At 41.0% G+C, this 19,796-nt stretch overlaps 1 protein-coding gene across 1 annotated transcript; it reads right to left on the bottom strand.

Moving 5' to 3' along the window:
* Positions 1-744: 744 nt before the first annotated feature.
* Positions 745-18,508, bottom strand: WDR89 (WD repeat domain 89). Its single transcript, XM_080617981.1, has 3 exons — positions 18,413-18,508; positions 18,000-18,085; positions 745-2,403 (listed from the first exon to the last, which is right to left on the bottom strand). Exon 3 carries the CDS (start codon positions 2,370-2,372, stop codon positions 1,203-1,205), a length of 1,170 nt encoding a protein of 389 aa, XP_080474107.1. The 5' UTR covers positions 2,373-2,403; positions 18,000-18,085; positions 18,413-18,508; the 3' UTR covers positions 745-1,202.
* Between the last annotated feature and the right edge of the window lie 1,288 nt (positions 18,509-19,796).

The following is a 19,796-nucleotide window of genomic DNA, read 5'->3' as shown; positions in this document are numbered from 1 at the left end:
AATGATCTTCAGAAGGATGAAGGTAATTGCATGTGCAGAGCCACACGCAGAGATTGCGGTCTAGCAGGGAAGAAGAATAAGCATAAGGACTCCCCCCTTTCGGAAGTACAAGGCAATTTTTGCATCACGTTATAGGTATCTGATGGAATACTAAAACAGAGTTGTGCTGGGGAGATGTCTAAGCATAAAACCTCTCTGCAAAGAGAAACTTCTTAAAGGACACGCACTAACCTCTAAAAGTTTTGTTACAGTCTCCTCATGTTGGCTGGCACTCTGTCTAGCCTCAGAAGGCATAATTCATTTTTTGTTTTTAATATCCCCTCTTAGCATGTGGTACTGGCTTATTTCAAATGCAGGATTTGGGACTTTAGCACCACTGGTGTAATTATACCTATCTACTTCTTTTACCAATGGAAGATCGCCGCAATCTTTCAGGTGTGCCTCCCTGAGATGTACTTACCAGGAGAGAATGAAGCTGCTTACAAGGTTCTTGGGTATTTTCATGGAGGAATTATGCCCTAAATAATGCCAGTTTAACAGTTCTCATACACTTAAAAATGAGGTGTTTGGAATCCTGTGTTCCTCTTTGGTTGAATACATTCATATCTTTGCTATGAAAAATACGGCTGTATCCACTGCTTCTGTAAGAGCCTGTTATAAACCAGTGACGTAACAGTGCAAAACAGTACTTACTTCCTGTTTTACCAAGAAGTAATTCCTTCAGACATAAAGATGTGACATAAAATCTTTTAATATATTGAGCAATTTCATTAAGTTTCTGTAAAGAAAGCAAAATACCGTATGAAATACAAAAGCATTTAAAACATGTCAGGGAATTTTAGTGGAAAGGTAACACATTATGCAAGCCACAGGTCTGTACTACACATTAAAAGTGTTGGCTGAGACATGAAACAACCACAGAAACATTTTTATATAATATAAGAGATATTTTTCAATAATTCCAAAGCAAACATTTACTCCTTTCTGATTAATATTTGCAACTTTAAAAAAATGCAAATACACAAACCAAACAAAACCCATAAAAAGGCGTAAGTCACTTCTAATGACTGAAATACATCATTCCCAGGTAGAATTCAAGCACCGCAGTTCCTTCCTCAGAACACCTCCAAACAGCCAAGGATTGCCTGAGAGATTAAACACCAGGAAAGCTCTACACAGCAGAGATCCCCCCTTTCAGGATGTTACCTTTTCCTGCTTTTGAGGCAGCTCTTGTGAGCTCTCACTCTCTTCTGCACAGAAGACGCAATCTTCATAGACGCCTTCTTTGCGAGGGCCCTTTCAGCAGCGCCGGGTTTCCATAGCAGCAGCTGCGCATCCTCTCCACCCGTCAGCAGAGACTCATCTGTCAGGTTCCAGCAGAAAGAGCGAACAGGAGCAGAGTGTCCTCTGCAAAGGGTACCCACCAGACTCAGGCCATCGGTGCTGCAGCTCATGAGGTGAATGTTTCCTCTGGACGTTCCCCCAATAAGGAAGAGTTTGTCTGCCTTTTCGTGGTACAAGCCACCTACCAGGTAATGTAAGCTGTCGTTTTCAGGATGGACTGCGTCTCTGACATCCACAACATGCAATAGTGTTATTGGGTCTTCAGTATCTAGCTGAGCTATGTCCCACCAACAAAATCCCTCATCATGTGTCACACAGTAGACCTGTTTATAATCTTTCCCAGACCAGCCAATAAAACTTACTGATGAATCTGAATTGCAAGTTGATATCAAAGCATCATCTTCATTATCCTTGTTAATGTCAAACACATTAACCAACCCATCGGTTGACCCAGAAACTACCAAATTGGGTTTGATAGGATGAAAGCAAATTTTAGTGATATCATCATTGTGACTTTCAGAGTAGACTCCCAAGGGTTCTTTACTTGTGCTGGTGCAGTTAGCAATGCCTCTTGCATCCCAAAACACCAGAAATGTGTCCTTTTCGACTTTTTCTGTTCCAGCACAAAGTATGGTATCACTGCAGTTGACATCAAAACTGATGAGAACATTGGAAGGATAGCCATGGAATACCTGCACAGCTTTCTGAGTTGATAAACGAATATCCCAACACTTCACTGTACCATCACTGCACGCTGAAAACACTGCGCTGTCACATGTGTGTGCAAATCGGACTCCATTAAGTATCCCAGGATGGTTACTGTACTCCCGCAGGAAGCTTAATGTTTCCCTGTTATAGACCCTAATTGACTTATTGGAACATGAAACTGCCACAAAGCGACTGCTTTTGGATTGAGCTGGTTTGGAAACGTCTATATCCAGCAAGTAAGCAGGCTCCTCAAGTAGCGTAGAACGCTTTGCTATGCTTAGACTAGCAAGCTGCTCCTCAATCTTCTCTACTGCTGTCATCTCAAATGCTGTTCCTAATGTTGTCAGAAACCTGTGATAAATACAAACCAAGGTGAGTTTTAATTATAGCATTCTTAAATAACACTAACTTTAAAAATGTTTAAAAAAGCATCCTGCACAGAAATGATGCGTGAAGTCAAAATGTAATTATCCCAATGTCCTACACACTACCACTTCATTTACAGAAACACAGAACTGGAAAGGGCTCCTCAAGTTAAGGAGTTCAGCCTCTTGTGACTGTAAGCACTACATCATAACCCCCCCTGAAAGATCCAGTAGTCTGTCTGCAAATCCTGTGAAAGCCACTTTGCTAAATTCGCTTTATTTTTTTCATAAAGTGATGCTCTCCACAAGTGAAAAGAAAATGAAGTCATCACCACGACCTGAGGACGTGCTCTAAGAAGCTGCTAGAGGCAAAGCCCACGAATAGCTGCTTCAAAACAACTGCAGGAGACTTCTTGTGAGAACTTTTCTGCTGAGGGATGTGCAAAGGGTAGGCAGACAATGAGACCAAAATTACATACAACTACTGCCTGAAATGGTCAGATGAGATCAATTTTACAAGTATCTAGGTGCCCACTGACGCACATGAACCCGTCAGCATACCACAGACCACCTCAACAGGCTACATGACATCAGTGGAATTCACTGGAGTTAAGCACCTTTGCCTTTTTCATCAATTCTCCTAAGAACCTAAATGGTTTTTGAGCCTCCTACAAAACCACATAATGCTGCCTCTTAGTGCAACTGATAAAAATCTCCCCTTCAGAGGTAATTCTCCTCTGGCACAATTGAACCCTCCTAGAAACCCAAAAAATAAAAAAGAGAGAGTTCTCTCCTGTAACACAACGGCAAATTCAATTCTGCGACTGCAGTAAAGGCTTTCAGCAATTCAGAGTCAAAAAAAATACTGAACAATTTAAATTTGAAAGAGGTATTTGCATTCATAAACAATACATGGTTTTAGTGAGTTCACAAGCTACCACCATTTTGAAAAGGAAGCTGCAATGGAGTACCTTAAGTAAGCACAATCATCCACGTGAATGACTCCTGTTAAAATTACAGGATCAATTAGATTACTCTCTTGTGTTAAACCCCCTCCCCCTGAACACCGAGGGAACCACAGCATGTTCTAGGGGGTCAACACCCCATGACTTCCCACTGGTACAGACAAAACTGCATTCTGCTGTTTGGTTTTTTTCTTTGAGGTGCTGCTTGTACTTTCAGGGTTTTGCTTTCCCTCCTCCCATTTGGTACACATAAATATTCACAACAGCGTGTGACAAACGAGCAAATTCTTAAAAACAGCTTAAGTAGGCACACTCAATTCCCAAGTCACACATAATCTCACTAAGCTATTTTCTCCAGTAACATCCTGACAACGAGGTCCTCAGGTTAATCTTCAAATCAAGGCAACTTTTCAGAGCACATCTACAAGTAATTTCTGCCATAAAACGCAGACATCCTGTGGAAACTCCTTTCCCCTCTGAAGAGAAGTTCAACATGTTTTCTGGCATTAGCCTGCGCAGAACCCTACCCACAGAGCTTGCTCCTTACTTGCTTTTCTGGGTATGTCCTCAAATGGAACAAGCTTTTACTAGAACTATTACATAAAGCAAACTGTTCTGAAAGACCTTGTGCCTCACTGCTTAAGCACAAAACTATTGAACTCCCTTGCAAAATAGTAATTTAAATTTAAGAAATAAAATATTTTAATATCTATAAGACAACTTCTACTTAATCCAATTTACTGAAGAATTGCAACGGAAGCTTCAATTTAAATAATATCTAAAAGCATGTGCTGGAAGGTGGAGAAAGAAGTCTTCATAAACCAGCTATCCTGTAGTGCTACAGTTACTAAAAAAAATGGGTTGTCTCTGCAAACTTTTTGTAAGAAAAATGTACTTTTCCAGACTGACCTGAATTTCAAGCTCTAAATATTCAGACTTCTTATGCTCAAAAGCCCAAGTAAACTCAAACAGACATGTTCCTGACAAATGTCATCCATTTGGAAAGCAAGCTGCAGTTGTTTAAATATTACTGACTTTGATAGAGAATATTATTCAATAAGCTGTTTCTGCAACACTCATGTCGGAGCTTTTACTGCTGGGGAGAGGAAGGGAGGGAACCCTACAAGTACCCAGAAGTTGTAAAAAGCCAGAGCCTGCAAAAGCATGTTCATTCAGATTTAATAATATTTTCTGGGAAATAAAATTAGCCCTAGATAGCTCTTATGCTTTCACCCCTGAATGACATCAGTACAGCTATTCTGAAACACCAGAAAATGCTGTTCATGTTTCCAGATAGATGTGCAATTTATACCATCAGGAAGCTGGAGGGTACAGTTTTCAATTCAATTCCACTGCAACAACTAAGAAGCCTTAAAATTGCATTTGATGGCAGCCAGGTTTTTGCTAAAAACTCAGTAAAATGTCTGCCCTAGTAAGAAAGTCTTCAGACTCCTATGAAATTATGATTGAAGGTCATATAAACAATTCATGCTCAAACTTCAGGGTGTAGCTGCCAGCCCTTCCTTTTCAGGAGGGGAAGTCACTGTTGTATTTTGATGGGAAAATTTAAATGGCAGGAATAGGATCTGTGTTAAATTTATGAGACAAATAGGAAACAATGGTCTTCTAAACACAATAGAAGATAACTAAGCATTGGACCACAGCCACTTACAAAGCACATAGTGCTCTGCACCACAGAAGTGAAGCTTTTTTAGTTGAGCACTCCTTAACTTCAACAACACAACTGTTTTGTTTCTGCCACAAAGAACCCTTTGAAACCTGACATATTCAGGATATAGCACAACAGCCAGTTGCAATGATCAATAAGGAAAACTGCTCATGTTAACATGACAAACTGGCTGACCTAAAGACTCTGGAGGGCAGACAGCTTGCTCTTGAACTGTTCTAGTCTCAGAAGAGATCGTAGAGAGCACTGGCCAAAAACCTTTTCTTTCCCCAAGTTACCTCCTTTGCTCAGAATGTGAGGTAGTTGATTAAATTCAGGTACTTTCTCTTATTCCAGCTCACAGCGGCCTGCGGTCTTAATCTAGTCTCAACACAGACATAAACCCAGGTGATAAGGTGCTAAGAAGACACTACCACTGGGATGGCACATATATATCTGGCTGAAGGTGTCTGGCTATGGCCAGTGACTTGTGTTTGAAATAGGAGTGCAGTCCCATCCTCAAAGATCACCATTCCTTGTATGTAACAGCTGCATCTCATCTGCATTCACATCTGCACCCCCTGAGCAAGGCAAAGCCACCTTTTACAAATTAACCCAGAAACTTCTGTGTTACTGTATCTAGTCCTCTGGAGCTACATTCATGTGATCTTTTCTATGAACTAACTTCAGTGACATGCAACCCCTGGCACATCTCCTTGATATCACAACTACCAGGAGCAACAAGCTTCTTGAAGGACATTCAAAACTCATTACATCTTGGGAACTCAGTATGAATACAGTAGTCTAAAATAACCTAAAATATTTTGACCCCCAAGGGTCCTTTTAAAAAGAAAGAAGCTTGATTTTTCAGAGTAGAAGGCATGAAGTAGAAGAGATGCCAAAGAGGCACGATGGGATTTTCGGATGCTTTGTTACAATTTCTCACTAGTTGAGTGTGGAAACAACCACACAGCAAGACTAGAAGCAAACAGGCAGGGGTGCCGAAAGCCACCCTTTTCAATGACAGAGAAATGAGAGGTAAGCACTCATCTGCACAAACTCAACACTCCATGTTGTCCCAGCATATAGCACTGTGCTCTTTGTGCAGTGTTCTAAATGCTGCAGTATCAACTCAAGCCAACAGACTCATGAGTCCTCTTCAATCCAGAGGTTTTAAAAAAATGAGCAATTTGTAAGTTATTTTCCTTCTCGTGTTACTGGTGTACACAATATACTGCCAGATTGCATGGCTCTCATTTCCAAAAGGGAATGTCAGCTAAACAACATACAGAAACACAAAATTACCTCTCTGAAAAATACCACTGAAAATGTGGAAGAAATGGAACTTTCTCAAAGATTTAATCAGTAACATAAGAGTAACTTACGAGTAGGAGGGTAGAAACACTAATAAAAATGAAAACAACCTGTAGTTTTGGCAATCTTCTCTGCAGAGGTCAAATACCAAAAATAGCAAGGGATTTGAACAGCAGCAGATGAAATCTTGCACTGTTCTTTCCTACTATAAACAATACAAACAGACCCTCCCTTCATTTTCACTATTATTAAAAGTTCAAGAACAAACCTGGAGCTCTGGGCAGTGGAAAGCCATTCCTGCATGCAACATTACATGTGGTTTGCATTTTAAGACAAACATGCAAAGTGCGAGGTTGGCTGAGGAGAACGCATTAGTACGCTGCACTTCACTCATGCAAAACGCCCATAGAGACCTCTCCTCACTGGCACCACTTCCCAACAGAAGACGGATCAGCCAAATGATCTAAGCACTGAGGGGAAGCACAGAACACTCATCAGGCATGTGGAATTTCTGCAGGATACAAACTCCTATAGCTGATTTTGTCTTTTACCAAGACAGAGAGATAAGGTGTTTTTTCCTGTATTCACACAAAACCATTTTAAAGCAAAAAGAATAGCACTTAGTCTGTCTAACAGGAATAGAATAAGATGTGTGAGAGGCTACACTGAGGTGCATTGACAAGATGTAAACTGCCAACAGAACTATTTCATCCCTTCAAATCAAGTTATATCTAGTTTCCAAGTGTAATGCACAACAGGAAAAAAAAACTCCACCTGATTTTGCATTTGCAGAAGAGAGAAAAATATTGTATCAAGAAAGGAGGAACAAGACAAAACACTGCCACAAAGTCTACGGGAAGAGCAGAAAAAACAGGTCTATCAAACTGTCTGCCTTCCATGAAATCAATTCCTACCCTAACACCAGCATGGACCTTGGGGTTACAATCCTGTTCAGCAATGGAGAGAAGTGCTCTAAGGGTGGAGAGAGAACCCAGTAAATGGCTCTAAACAATAGTACTGGTTTAGAGGGAAAAAAATAAAGAGTCAGAGCTAGGAGAGAGCAAAGTTGGAAATTCACAGGTGCCCAGTGCTTTGGGGGTCAACAATTAAAAAAAAACAAAAAGAAATTACAACTTCTGTGTGCTCATTTTTGGGGCATAAGCAGGTGTTCATGTCAATACAGAAACAAAACCTCTTTTTGAATATTATACCAGACATCCATGGAGAGAGAACACAAAAACAACTTTTGGATTTGACCAAGTGCAGTTTTAAATGCATAAATCATAAAAGCCACACACTAAATATGTTAATCAAAAGAAAATTTTAAACATTGGGTTTTGGTGTAAGATTTTGCATTTCAAGTAGAAAGACCCTTCTACTTTCTACTCCACACTGTGGAGGTAGGCAAGATTCAGAAAATGTAGTCATGACTTCAGGTCCAAGTTGCCACAAATTAATGTTCAAGCTTGAGTAACTGAAAGCCCACTGGTATAAATTCATGAACCAAAGAGATGGTAAAGAGCTGCAAAGGACTCAGAGGACAAGCCACCTTACACAAACCAATGTACAATTTAAAAACTCAAATAAGCCAGAAAACACCATCCAAAGATATAAAAATGCTCAAGTTACAAATTTTGGCATCGAATTTAAGCCAAAATTATTAAAATCTGATGCTTAGATAGCTAAACTACCTTCTACTTGAGCAATTTAGGAGACCCTAACATGAAACATGGTTTCTAAATACCCTAAGAAGCATTATTCCATCATTATTTCAAGCACTTTTGAGAATTTTCATTTTTCAATCTTCTCTTTTCATCCAATTCCATTCTAATGACACAGACCTCCTAACAGAGGAGTAGCAGTCAGTTCTGTCACGCTGATGACAGGAGCAGCTGGATCCAACTGAGATCCGCCTTGCGCGGGAAGTTTCCTACTAGTGCCCTCACCAGGCAGAGGATGTTACTGCATCCAGGTGTTGACGAGGTGGTCATCCAATAAAGGCGACTGCAAAGTAGTAAGAGGATAAGAGATGCTCCATTTTACTCTTATGGCAAATCTCAGATCAAGCTGACAGAAGCTGCAGCAGAAGCAATCCTATTTTATAAAGGCAGATCTGAAAGAGTCCCAAGCAAAGGTTCAATTACAGAAAGAGATACTGTAATCAGGACATTTTCTTCTACATTCTATATATTCTCCTTTATTTTTGTAAAGGATACTGTATTTAAAAACCCTCTGCAAAAGCTCAGCTATGTCTAAATTGCACACTCACAGCCTCTGAACAGGTAAACAACAAACTGCATCCTCAGGTAGAGTCTAGAAAACAGACAGGAGCTGCCAGGAAAACTGGCCTAGCACTGGGCCTTGGCTTTTGCACTGGAGCAAGTCTCCGAGATGAGGGTCAAATATAAGGTTTGTGCCTACTGCTTCCCCTTCTCCGCTCTCCTCCCAGGCACAGACAGCGTCTAATCTTTACTCCAGCCCAGCACATTAAACAACATATAGGGATGAAGCATACAGATCACCCTTTAAAACAAGGGTAAGCATCTTCCAGGGAAGGCATGGCCAACTCTACGACACAGCCTCTTTCTTCAGCAGCCACCTCCTCCTGTGAAGGGACCCAGGATATTGACTAACACCCCCACGAGCAACGGAAGGTGCATGATGTGCACACCCAGCCACTCCGGAAGACTTCACTGTTCAAGTGCTGTGCAAACATCAATGCTCCCAACTCCAGCAGATGCTAGGTAACTCACAGCTTCAGGACACGGGAGCACCTCTGTTGTCCTGGTGCATGCCTGTAATGTAACCATGGCTATTCAGCCAACCCACTGCAAAACATGGAAAGAATCCAAGTCTCAGCTTCTGCATTTGTGCTTATCTCATCAGACCACAGTGACCACAGAAAAGTCACTTCCCTTCTCTTGTGAGCACCTCCCACCATAGACACTAAATTGACATTACTTTTTTGTAACCACAAACACAGGAGACAAGACAGAGAACTAATCAGTCTCCTAATTACATACAGGCAGCAACTGCTAGAAAGCAAATGTACAGGGTACAATGCTATACTGCATGTAGTAATAAGTTTGTCTCCATTCACATTTCCACAATATAGCAGCTAAGACAAGGTCCAGACCTTTCTCAGAACTATTTCTCATACGTCTCCACACTAACAGCATTTTCTGTTGTTAAAAGGTCAAACAGCTTGTTGTTTGACTTGGCACTACAGCTATGCACCAACATGGCCACCTCACAGATAAAGAAAAGAGAAATTAAGCTATTAATCCGAGTCCACTTGAACAAGAGCCTGGCCTGCGAACACCTATTAGTCCTTATTCTGGCAGAACAGCTTACTGAGTAATTCCCAGTAAGATGCAGTGTTCATTCAATCACTGAAACAAAGACAATGTATGCCTAACTGGTAATACTTGTGTACACAAACACTAGTAAGTACAGTCAGCCACAGACTTCTGAAAGTAAAAGCCTTGCTCTGAACATCTACATTATAAGATAAAATGCAGAAGTCTGGGTAGCACTGCAATGCGCTTGCAAATTCCACAATCAAAAAGTGCTTTGATGTCATTTCAAGTTTGGGATCACAAAAAAAGAATCCAAGAGCAATGAGTTTCAGAGCCATTTTATGATGAACAAAACCACCACTGAATGGGCAACCCCAGTAATCCACCCTACAGAGAAAGGTGAAAGGAAAAAACTACTTATGCAGCTGCATGAATAATATAGTGACTGTAATATTTCCTCCAATGTAGACACTGCTTCTTGGTACCAACATACTCATATTAAACTAACTGGAAATAACTAAGAAGATTCTTCCCAAATGTCAATAAGTTTTGTTGAAATTCTTCCAAAGAATTTGTTTCTACACCACAGGAAGCCTGGGAAATTTCAGCCTAAATTTAGCAGCAACCATAATAAAAGGATATAAAGAAATCCATCTACAGCAGGAAAAATAGCTCCTACTACCACACACTGGTGCCAAAATACCTATAATGAGATAGAATGTTTTGTTTACCAGAATACTTTAGCAATTCTTTCACAACAGTAATTTAGCTTAAGTACATTTTGTTACCAGAGCTCATTCTTCAAAACATAAGACTATTATGTTTTCAAGACTCTTTTCTTAAAAACCCAAGCTTAAATTAGCTCCTGCAGTTCTCATCTTCACTAGGGATGGTGCTGGTGATCTGATAAGAAGATATTCTTATACATGTGCGGCACCAGGATTTTTCAAGCACAATATTTGTCTGCTTGGCAACTGTTAACACTACTACAGCACTACTGCTTAAGCCATTCTCTGCAGTTCCAGATGTATTGCACAGTACAAACATTCGCCAAGCCTAAGCAGAGGAAACAGATTCTCCTCAATTTCCTCATTTGCTTCCCCAGGAACATGCACATCACTAAGGTATCTTTGCCAGTCACATCCTACAATATCCGTTCTATATATGTTGTACCCTGTTTGATTTTTTGATTTCAGCAGTTGCTGCCTGTATGTAACTGGGAGACTGATTAGTTCTATATCTTCTCCTGTGCTTGTGGTTACACATATATATGTGTGTGTATATATATATATTTAGCCAATCCAGAACATCACCACATCAGGGTAATTTGTCAGACCCTCTCCAGTATCAAAGCAACAGGAGAAGCTAGAGATCCTTGTGTGCCTATGACAGCTAACAGACTATCAATTTCCAAAACATGTTCTTTGTGCACAGCCTGACAGTTGGAGGCTCTGCTGAATCCTTATCATGTCCTAAGCTCAATTTCCAATACTTTGGAGGCAACAAAAGGAAAATATGTCATCTAAGTAAAAACAGCAGCATGGGAGAGGCTGAAATAAAGGAGTTTAGAGCTATGTTGACTCTATACTGCTCAAAAGAACATACTTTTCAGTCTCCACAAAAGGTGCCAAGGCATCATGTATGTGCACAGTGTACCCATGCAAGGCACTCTCTTCAGCTCTTTGTTTTCAGGAGCCTTTAGGCAGTGTTTACACTTGAGCCATACACAGACAGCTTCACCAATGCCATGCACAGATTTTAAAAAAAAATCATTTTTCCCTTTCTGTAACATCCAAGTGCACGGTGATTTTCCACCACACTGCACTGGAAGTTCACGTTCAACTGGTTTTTCACAATGAGAACTAGGACACAGTTGTAAGAAACAGACTCACAAAAGGGAAGGACAAAAGAGCAAGCGTGTAGATATTGATACTCTACCACTACTGTATGCAGCAACAAAGCCAGCCCCTGCTGGCAAAGGACAACAAAAACTATATGCTTTCATTAGTACCCACAAACCCCTAAGACACAGGTGGGGAATTTGTTTTTCTGAGATCCACAAAGACTTCTGCAATCTCTTCAGCAGATGGCATTGCCCAAAACAAGGCAAGGGTCAAAAACAAAGTCAAGAGCTTTATGCATTTTAATAACCCTGATCTCAAGCCATGATGGTTCTCAATGCTTTAGTCAATCTGTATTTTGCAGGGTCATAGCAGGTTGCCAACAGGGCTCTTTGCTGAAGCCAACCTCTTGACAAGTAAACCATAATCAAGTGCAGAGGAGGATGGGTTAGATGATCCAGGTAATGGACTGTTTATTTTACAAGAAGTAGCTGGGATTCTTTGCCTTGTATAGCTTGGTAAAGACAGAGACTGAGAGGGGATATGATTGCTATCTTCAAAACATCAAAGGCATAAATGCTGAGGAGGGAGGGGAGCCACTCAAGAACAATACTGGCACAACAGTTTAAGAGTATAAACTGATCATAAATAAAATTTAGAGCAGAAATTATTAAGTTTATCTTTCAAAGCAGCTTCCAATTACAACAGTGGGGGGAAAAAACTTGACTATCTTCATCTACTTTTATAACCTTGTCAACCTGGCACCCACAACTGCCCTTGCACAGCAAAGAACACAAATAGGAAGGCAGACTGAAAAATAAGCAACTATGAGATAAGCTGGCTCATCATTTCTTCCTGAAAGACACCACATCATCAGACAGACAATAGCAAGACACAACATTTGCTCACTGCATAGTTTCAGATGCAGCATAAGGCTGTAGTAAGAAGGGGTTATGTACGTGCACAAAGAGGATGCAGCTTCCAGATTACGGTGGCTTCCCCTTTCCATGCCCCTGCGATTGTGGGGATAGAAGCTGAAGGTTTTGCATGGTGCTCCTCCAAACAGCTACACCTTTTTACAAAGGCTGTTGCGTGCAAAATGCAATGCCTCTGTTTCAAGTTTAACTATTTATCATGGAATATCAGGTTGGAAGGGACCTCAAGGATCATCTGGTCCAACATTTCAAGTCACTCCTGCAGTGCCTGCACCTCTCCGAGCAACACAAACGTGCCATCAGCGTGGCAGAGGACACATGCACCGTCAGTCTCTCGGAGAGCAGGAGGTGAGGTGGGTGCCTGACTGACAGCGGCTGTCATTGCGCACCCAGCCCACTTGATGGCACTAATGACCACCGCTCCCGAAGAGCTCTCTCACTCCAGGAGCTGCAGTCTCAGATCTAGACCTCACAATTCAAAGAGAGAGAACTTACTCTTTTTATTTCATCTATATATTCGTCCGCTAATTTTTATCGGTTCTCATAAGCTAACTGTCTCCTTAACAGAGTGACATTCAAGGAAGGAAAAACTTCATTTACAGTGCAAGGCACAGGAAATCAGCGTGAAGTACTGTAAAGAATGTTGTTAAAGGTACCAGCATTTTTTATTTCCTTTGAAAATCCTCAGTTCCTCAAATCCGACTATTAATCACAGATCACAGCCTTTACTTAGAACTGTCTAGCACCAAAACCTGGAAAATAAAAAAACAAACCCAAATTTAACTACATTGCAACTTTTTCTTGTGATGTCAGAGACACAAAAAAAAGTTACACACACTTCTTTAAAGTCTCATTTTTGTGAATTCAATTCAGAGCTTTTGATCTTTTACACTTCATGAGGATGCAAGATGTTACTCTCGCTTTTCCATGCAATGCACACAGAAGCACACAGGAACAACTGACTGATGTGCTGGTGTTTGCTCTTGAAGCACCCAGGAAGCATAAGGTCCAGAAATGCCCATCACTAAATTTTCCCAGAGAAGTGGCAAGAGGGGAGATGACACCAAACCAAATCCAACAATTAAAAAACCCTTCCTCTCTCACTCTGTTACACCTCATGTCTGGCTGCTGTGAACATTCCTCAACCAAGAACATCCAATACACATTCATGGTAGTAGCTACTCAAGACATTAAACCACTAGAATTAATTTTTCCTTACATGTTTTTCCTCCTTTCAAAACCAGGCCATGTAGCTCCTTAAATACATTGACAGATATTGAGTGAATTAAAATCAACTTCACTTACCTCAAAAAAATCCTCCATGAACCATACACAAAACCTGAGTAAGTCAAGTTTGCTAGTAAGAGCTGTATGTTTCTAAACAAGAATTCTTGCTTTTGAAGCCATCTGCTTGTTCCTTCTGATTCCACAAAGGGAAAATAATAATTCCAGCTCTTACAGTCATTCCCATGGCAACAAACACTGAGAATGCTTATTACAAAAAGATTATTGAGGAGTGACCAATATCTGAAGCTTCCTAGTCCAGGTCCTGCAGCAAATAGCTCCATCTAGCAAGCAGTTTGCCAATTTTAGTTAAATGCCAGGTTATCTTGTCACCAACGTAACTGCTTACCAATTGTACAGCACTTTTGCATCTTTTTAACAAGAAGCTGAGCAATGGTTTTGCCTTGAAATAATAAGCACAGGGAAAAAAAGAAAGATCACAGGAGTCATGGCTGGCTGTAGAGAGTTGTAAGTGAAAAGTGCCTCATCAACTAAAAAAAGCAAGGAAAAAAGAGGAAGATTCTGCTGAAGAAAAAAAAACTTGCAAGAAAGATGATTAATAACACAGAAAATAAAAGTTATTTTACTTTAAAAGCTGATTTTTTAAAATTAATTAGTTTAATCCAGCATAAGAACTATGAGTAGTTTAATACACCTGATTTTTCACAGATAAGATTCAGCTGCTATATTAAACAAAGGACTTCCAGAACCCTTTAGGTTTGATTTTTCATTCAACTTTCATTTAGGTATGAAACTACAGAATTAGAGAAAGACAGCAAGCGCCCTTATAAAGCCACAGTGAGGTCTTAGATAAAACAAGTCTCAAAGAGTAAAACAACAGCGACTAAGAGGTTATAAAATACTTAAGTTCCTCTCTGTTGCAACTTTCAGTCTGAAAGTAAACATTAAGGTCACCTGAAAATATTTTCAGCAATACAATTAAGGCAATTAAAAAATAATAACAACAACCTAAGTATAACAATCTGTAAGAAGTACCTTTGGATTAATCTGAAAGGGGAGATAAATTTATGTAAAGTCTGTAAAGGGTATAAGCAACAGTACAGATGGTTTATCTTGCAAAGGAGCTCAGACTAGATAATGCAATAGTCCTCCTGGACCTTACATAATGAACAGAATAAAAACATATCAGACTGAACAGTTTTTAAGAAAATATTAATGTGAACTCGTTCCAATGCAAAGCTGCACCTCCTGCCACTGCTTACAAAATGTCTGGATTGTTGAAAACACTCAAGTATCCTGTAAGGCCTAGAAACAGGGCAGAAAACACATTCTGTGCTGAGACCTTCAGAACAGCCTAAGGAAATTATCCACTATTTGTTCTGCAACTTGAGCATAATTTTTTCAGTGCCTTAGATTGGCTTTAATTTCTTCTCCCAGTGAGCTGTCCATCCCCATCTCCTGCTTTGTTCTCAAATATTTAGGTGAAACTTGCATCAAAGTATCTGCAAAGGCAAAAATACATCATAGAAACAACTCATCCAAACTACCAAAGTTTAATCTGAAGGCAACATTTCTATGACTTAATCTGAAGGCAGCTTGGGTTGAAAGGGACCTTAAAGTTCACCTAGTTCCAACTCTCTGCCACACGCAAGTACATCTTCCACTAGACCAGGTTGCTCCAAGCCCCGTCCAACCTGGCCTTGAACACAGCCACAGCTTCTCTGGGCAATCTGTGCCAATGCCTCACCACCCTCACAGCAAAGAACTTTTTCCCAGTATCTCATCTAAGTCTATGCTCTTTCAAGTTAAAGCCATTTCCCCTTGTCCTATTCCTACATGCCGTTGTAAAATGTCCCTTTCTAGATTTCTTGTAGGCCCCTAGGAAAGAGCCTGGATGTCTGTTCTCAAGAAGCTAATATAACACTCTGGTCAGTCTGACCACCACCAAGTTCCTCCACATGCATTTAACTAATCAGCCGTAAATTAAATGCTTCTTTACAGACTGCACTGAGCACATCCCATCTCTACATGCTGGCAGTACCAGCCCAACAAACTAACAAAACATGCTTCTGCCAGATCTGAACCAGCACAGCTCCACTTGGTTTGTAGGTACAAAGTGCTGCAGTGGAACTGTTGTTCCCCAGGGCTTCAACAGCTGTAAGCTGGAGTGAGAGAACAGTCTGAGGGCAGCTTGGAGGAGAAGAAAAGGGGAAGGAAAAGGTGTCAGGAGGAAATAAGAGAGGAAAATGCACCAGCAAGAATTTATGTAAGTCTTCTCTTAAAGGAAAAGAGACGGTATGAGAACATGAGAATGTTAAGAGCTAAGGGAGAACTGGACAGTGGGTCAGGCTAATGTCTGAAGAGGGCAAAGGCACGTTTTAAGAGAACTTTCTTAACCCCACACAACTATAGACAACTCACTCTTTTCCTGCCTATGTCCTCCATTGTCCATCTTGCTCCTAAATTCCTTGCAAGTCACACTCATCTCCAAAACCTGGCCTTGCCAAATCTCAACACTTTTTTCATGTCTGGTGTGAAACCCACTATCAGACTTATCATCACACAGGAGAAGAGAACCCACATAGAAATCTTTTCACTCACCAATTAAAGCCAAGCCCTGAAGTCCACACAGGTGACTTTACAACAACACGGCTCATCTATATGATAGTGCTGATTTCCTTCTGCTTTGTTTTGTTTCCCTTCCCCCAGAAGAGCTCAGAAATCACATTATTTGTATAGTTACAGTAAAAGCATGTCAAAGCTGTAGAACCCAGCAGGGAAGTGCTGCCAGTACATAACAACAATGTGTTTTTACAGGAGTCCTCCTACAGTCAGGTACAGAGCAGATCCTAGGGCTGCCCAGCAAAAGACTCTTGTCCCCAAGACTGATACAGTGAAAGAAAGAACAATTTTAAAAAATCGTACCTAGCCCATTTAAAAATCTACCTGCACATCATCAATCAGCCCATGTACAGCAGAACCGGCAAAAAAAATTAGAAAAATGTTTCCAAGAAGTCTGAAGACACACAAGAAACAGCCAGGCCCCACATCACTCTATATAAGAAGAGGCTGCTGAGGAGTCCTAGGCCTACTTTAGGGCTGTTCCTTGACCCCATAAAAACACACCTGGAGGAAAATGCAAATAGCTGCCATAGTCTTAAACTCTAAACAAGAAGAAAACAACACATAAACTTTAAATAAGCAATATGTAAAATTAGCACCTAGAAAGCAATCCTTGGGATACACACAAACAGAAACCTTTTCAGTTACTCTACTGACAATGACCAGTTATCTTATAGGAGCTGTTCTGCACACACACTTCATAGAATCTGACCATATCTCTCAAATAGGAACCTGTTTAAAATATTAGGAAATAAAAGGCATTAATGTAGCTTAGTTCTGAGAACAAACTTTTCACAGACCCAGAAAGCAGCATACTAACAAAAGACCTTGTGTCTCTGCATTCTTCCAAATATGCAACACGTTTCTAGGGAAAATGGATTTGCAATTATTGTAACTATTTACAATTATTGTAGAACTGTAACCAGTGTGAGTAAGCAACATAACACAGCACTGACAATTCCACTCGCTCTATCTTGTAGGAAAAAGTTAATTCTCCAGCATAACATATTTTGAAATACGTACTGCTTATGTCATTTAAGGATATATGTATTATAGCTTTAGCAGGAGTTCCCCTGGGGTTTGGCCCAAAAACATAAAAAAGTTTCTTTTCAGTTTTTCCCAGCAGAATAAAACAACAAAACAAAAAACCCAAATCAAACCTTTTATTTCTCGTTCTGACCTTTTCCAGATTTTCTGGTTTTATTTTAAAACTATTTTTGTTTTAAAACTAATTTTGTTTAAACTAGTTAAACTATTCTTGTTAAAACTGTTTTTGTTTAAAAAACCAATATTTTTGTTAAAACTAGTTTTGTTTAAAACTAGTTTTGTTTTAAAACTCTTACTATTATTAAAAAAGATCCCCATCTTCACAACACCTACGCTGGTACTTACCATCATAACTGCTTACTAAACATATATTATTTACCAATACAGGTTCTAACTTTAACCCTGGCAGCCGGTAAGTGGCCAGTCACAAGTCTCATCATATGTGCCTACCCGAATTATCAATACACTGACCCAATTCTCATGGCAGGCTCAATCCTCGATTCTCTCCCAGACACAGCAGCAAAGCTACGAAGGATGATGAGGCCAGTGCCAACCCTCCACCTGCTCTGCCCCCTGTCCAGCGTGCTTTGAGAGCAGTGTTACTGTTTTTAAGCCTCCAGGCATCACTGAGTAACAGGATAAACTCACAGTGTAAGTTGAGCGCTTTTATTCAAGCTTTATCAGCAACACAGACAGCATCACAACCAGGCAAGCACAAGACGCCACAGTTTAGCCTAATGGAAAGAGAAAAAACACCGGTGAGGTAGCGAAACTCCAGGAACCCCCTTTTCCCCTCCCCACCGCACAGGGCACGACGTACGCCAAGAGACGTCCAGCCCTGTGCACAGGGACACCTCTGGGCGCTTGCTCTCCCACGCCAAACCACCCGCCGCAGCAACCCCTATCCCTCCCTGCCCAAACCGTACCAAACCCACAGGAACCAGCGTCTCCCACACCCAACAAAGGCCCCCGCCCCACCCAGCTCCCGACAGCACGATCCCCCTCGTAAGCACACTCCCCTCGGCCTCCTCACAACAAATACTACCCTGCCCCACCCCAACCTCAAAAGTCCCGCAACGCGGACCGATCCCTCTACACTCCTCCACCCCAGACGCTCCGCCCCGCTCCACACAGCCGGCTGCCGCGTGCGCCCCGCCCCGCCCCCTTCTGGCCCCGCCCCCAGAACCTTTCCCCTCCACCCCATTGGCTGCTCCTGTCGCTTCGCCGGCAGCCATCTTCCCTCTTCGGCGGAGACAGAGGAAGTGACGTCAGGAAGCGGATTGGTGCCGGAGGCGGAAGAAGCGGTGCAACCTGTCCATCTCCCCCACTGCTGCTGGCCGTGGCCGGGGGGGGCGCCATTGTGGGCCCATCCTAGGGAGGGAGGTGTGTGGTGGGCTGTGCTGATGCCGCGCGGAGCTGCCCTCCTCCACCACTGCAGGGATGTTTCCTGGGAGGAACCCAAACAAAAAGAGGAGACAGGAGAGCTACAGAGGTTTGCTTTTCCTGTCATTGCCCCAGGCTCTTCTTTTTATCAACTGAAGCTCAAAATAGTATTTTTTTCCCCTCTGTTTTTTACTTACAGTTTGAGAGGCTAGCACATACAGGTTATTAGAAAGAGGACAGCATACTTCACAGTCGATTCTTCTTTTTATTTAACACTGCTCAAGGTGTTGGGATTCAAAATCTCTCATTCTACTTTTAATTCCCTGTGCAGCACTCAAGTTTGGCCCCAGCTGCAAAGTACTACATTAGTCCATGATCTTGGATGTCACTGAATAGACAAATCCATACCTTTATTTTTGTACCAGTTAAAATCAGTTATAGTCTTTTCTGATTAGTGCTGTAAGTTGTAATAATACCAGTATCATAAATACGCTATTTCAAGATAAATGTTTAAACAATACTTTCATAAGCTTAGTTTCCACTGCCATTTTTAAAATTAAAATCTAAACATTCAAGCTGACTATTTTTCTAACAAGATAAACGCTTTATCTAAACCCAGTGATGTGGTCAAATCACATGGATAATAATGACAGAACATTATAAAAAAAAGGAGTTGTACCTCAGTTTCATGTCCTTACCTGTGACATGTCATGAAAGCAGAAAGTTCATCAAAAGATACTTCAAAGTACTGACAGTTTCAGTTGCCTAGCACTAGTAGCATGCAAATTTGTAATTAAGTCATGCTCCAGTGTAACTACTGTTATTTTTATTACTGCAGCTATTTATGTACCTCTGGCACAATAATCTTTCTGAATAGAGAATACTCTGTCATCACTGCAACACCATGAGATCGTCAACTTGGCTTGTATTTTACAGATGGTTTGATGATTCACCTTGATTTCAGCTCAAAGTCTGCCTCTAAATAGTTAGAACAGAGACTAGAACACCTATTTGTAATTATGGAGTCACAGCAGCTGTTTAGCCAAGCAGGTATCACAGGGG

This window comes from Psittacula echo (genome assembly GCF_963264785.1).
Source record: "Psittacula echo genome assembly, chromosome: 5".
Classification (NCBI taxonomy): Eukaryota; Metazoa; Chordata; class Aves; order Psittaciformes; family Psittacidae; genus Psittacula; species Psittacula echo.
This window is presented reverse-complemented; position numbering and strand designations above follow the sequence as displayed.

Bases quoted from the DNA above. Each gene is read 5' to 3' on its own strand.
- WDR89 (XM_080617981.1), bottom strand. From the start codon at position 2,372: ATGACAGCAGTAGAGAAGATTGAGGAGCAGCTTGCTAGTCTAAGCATA.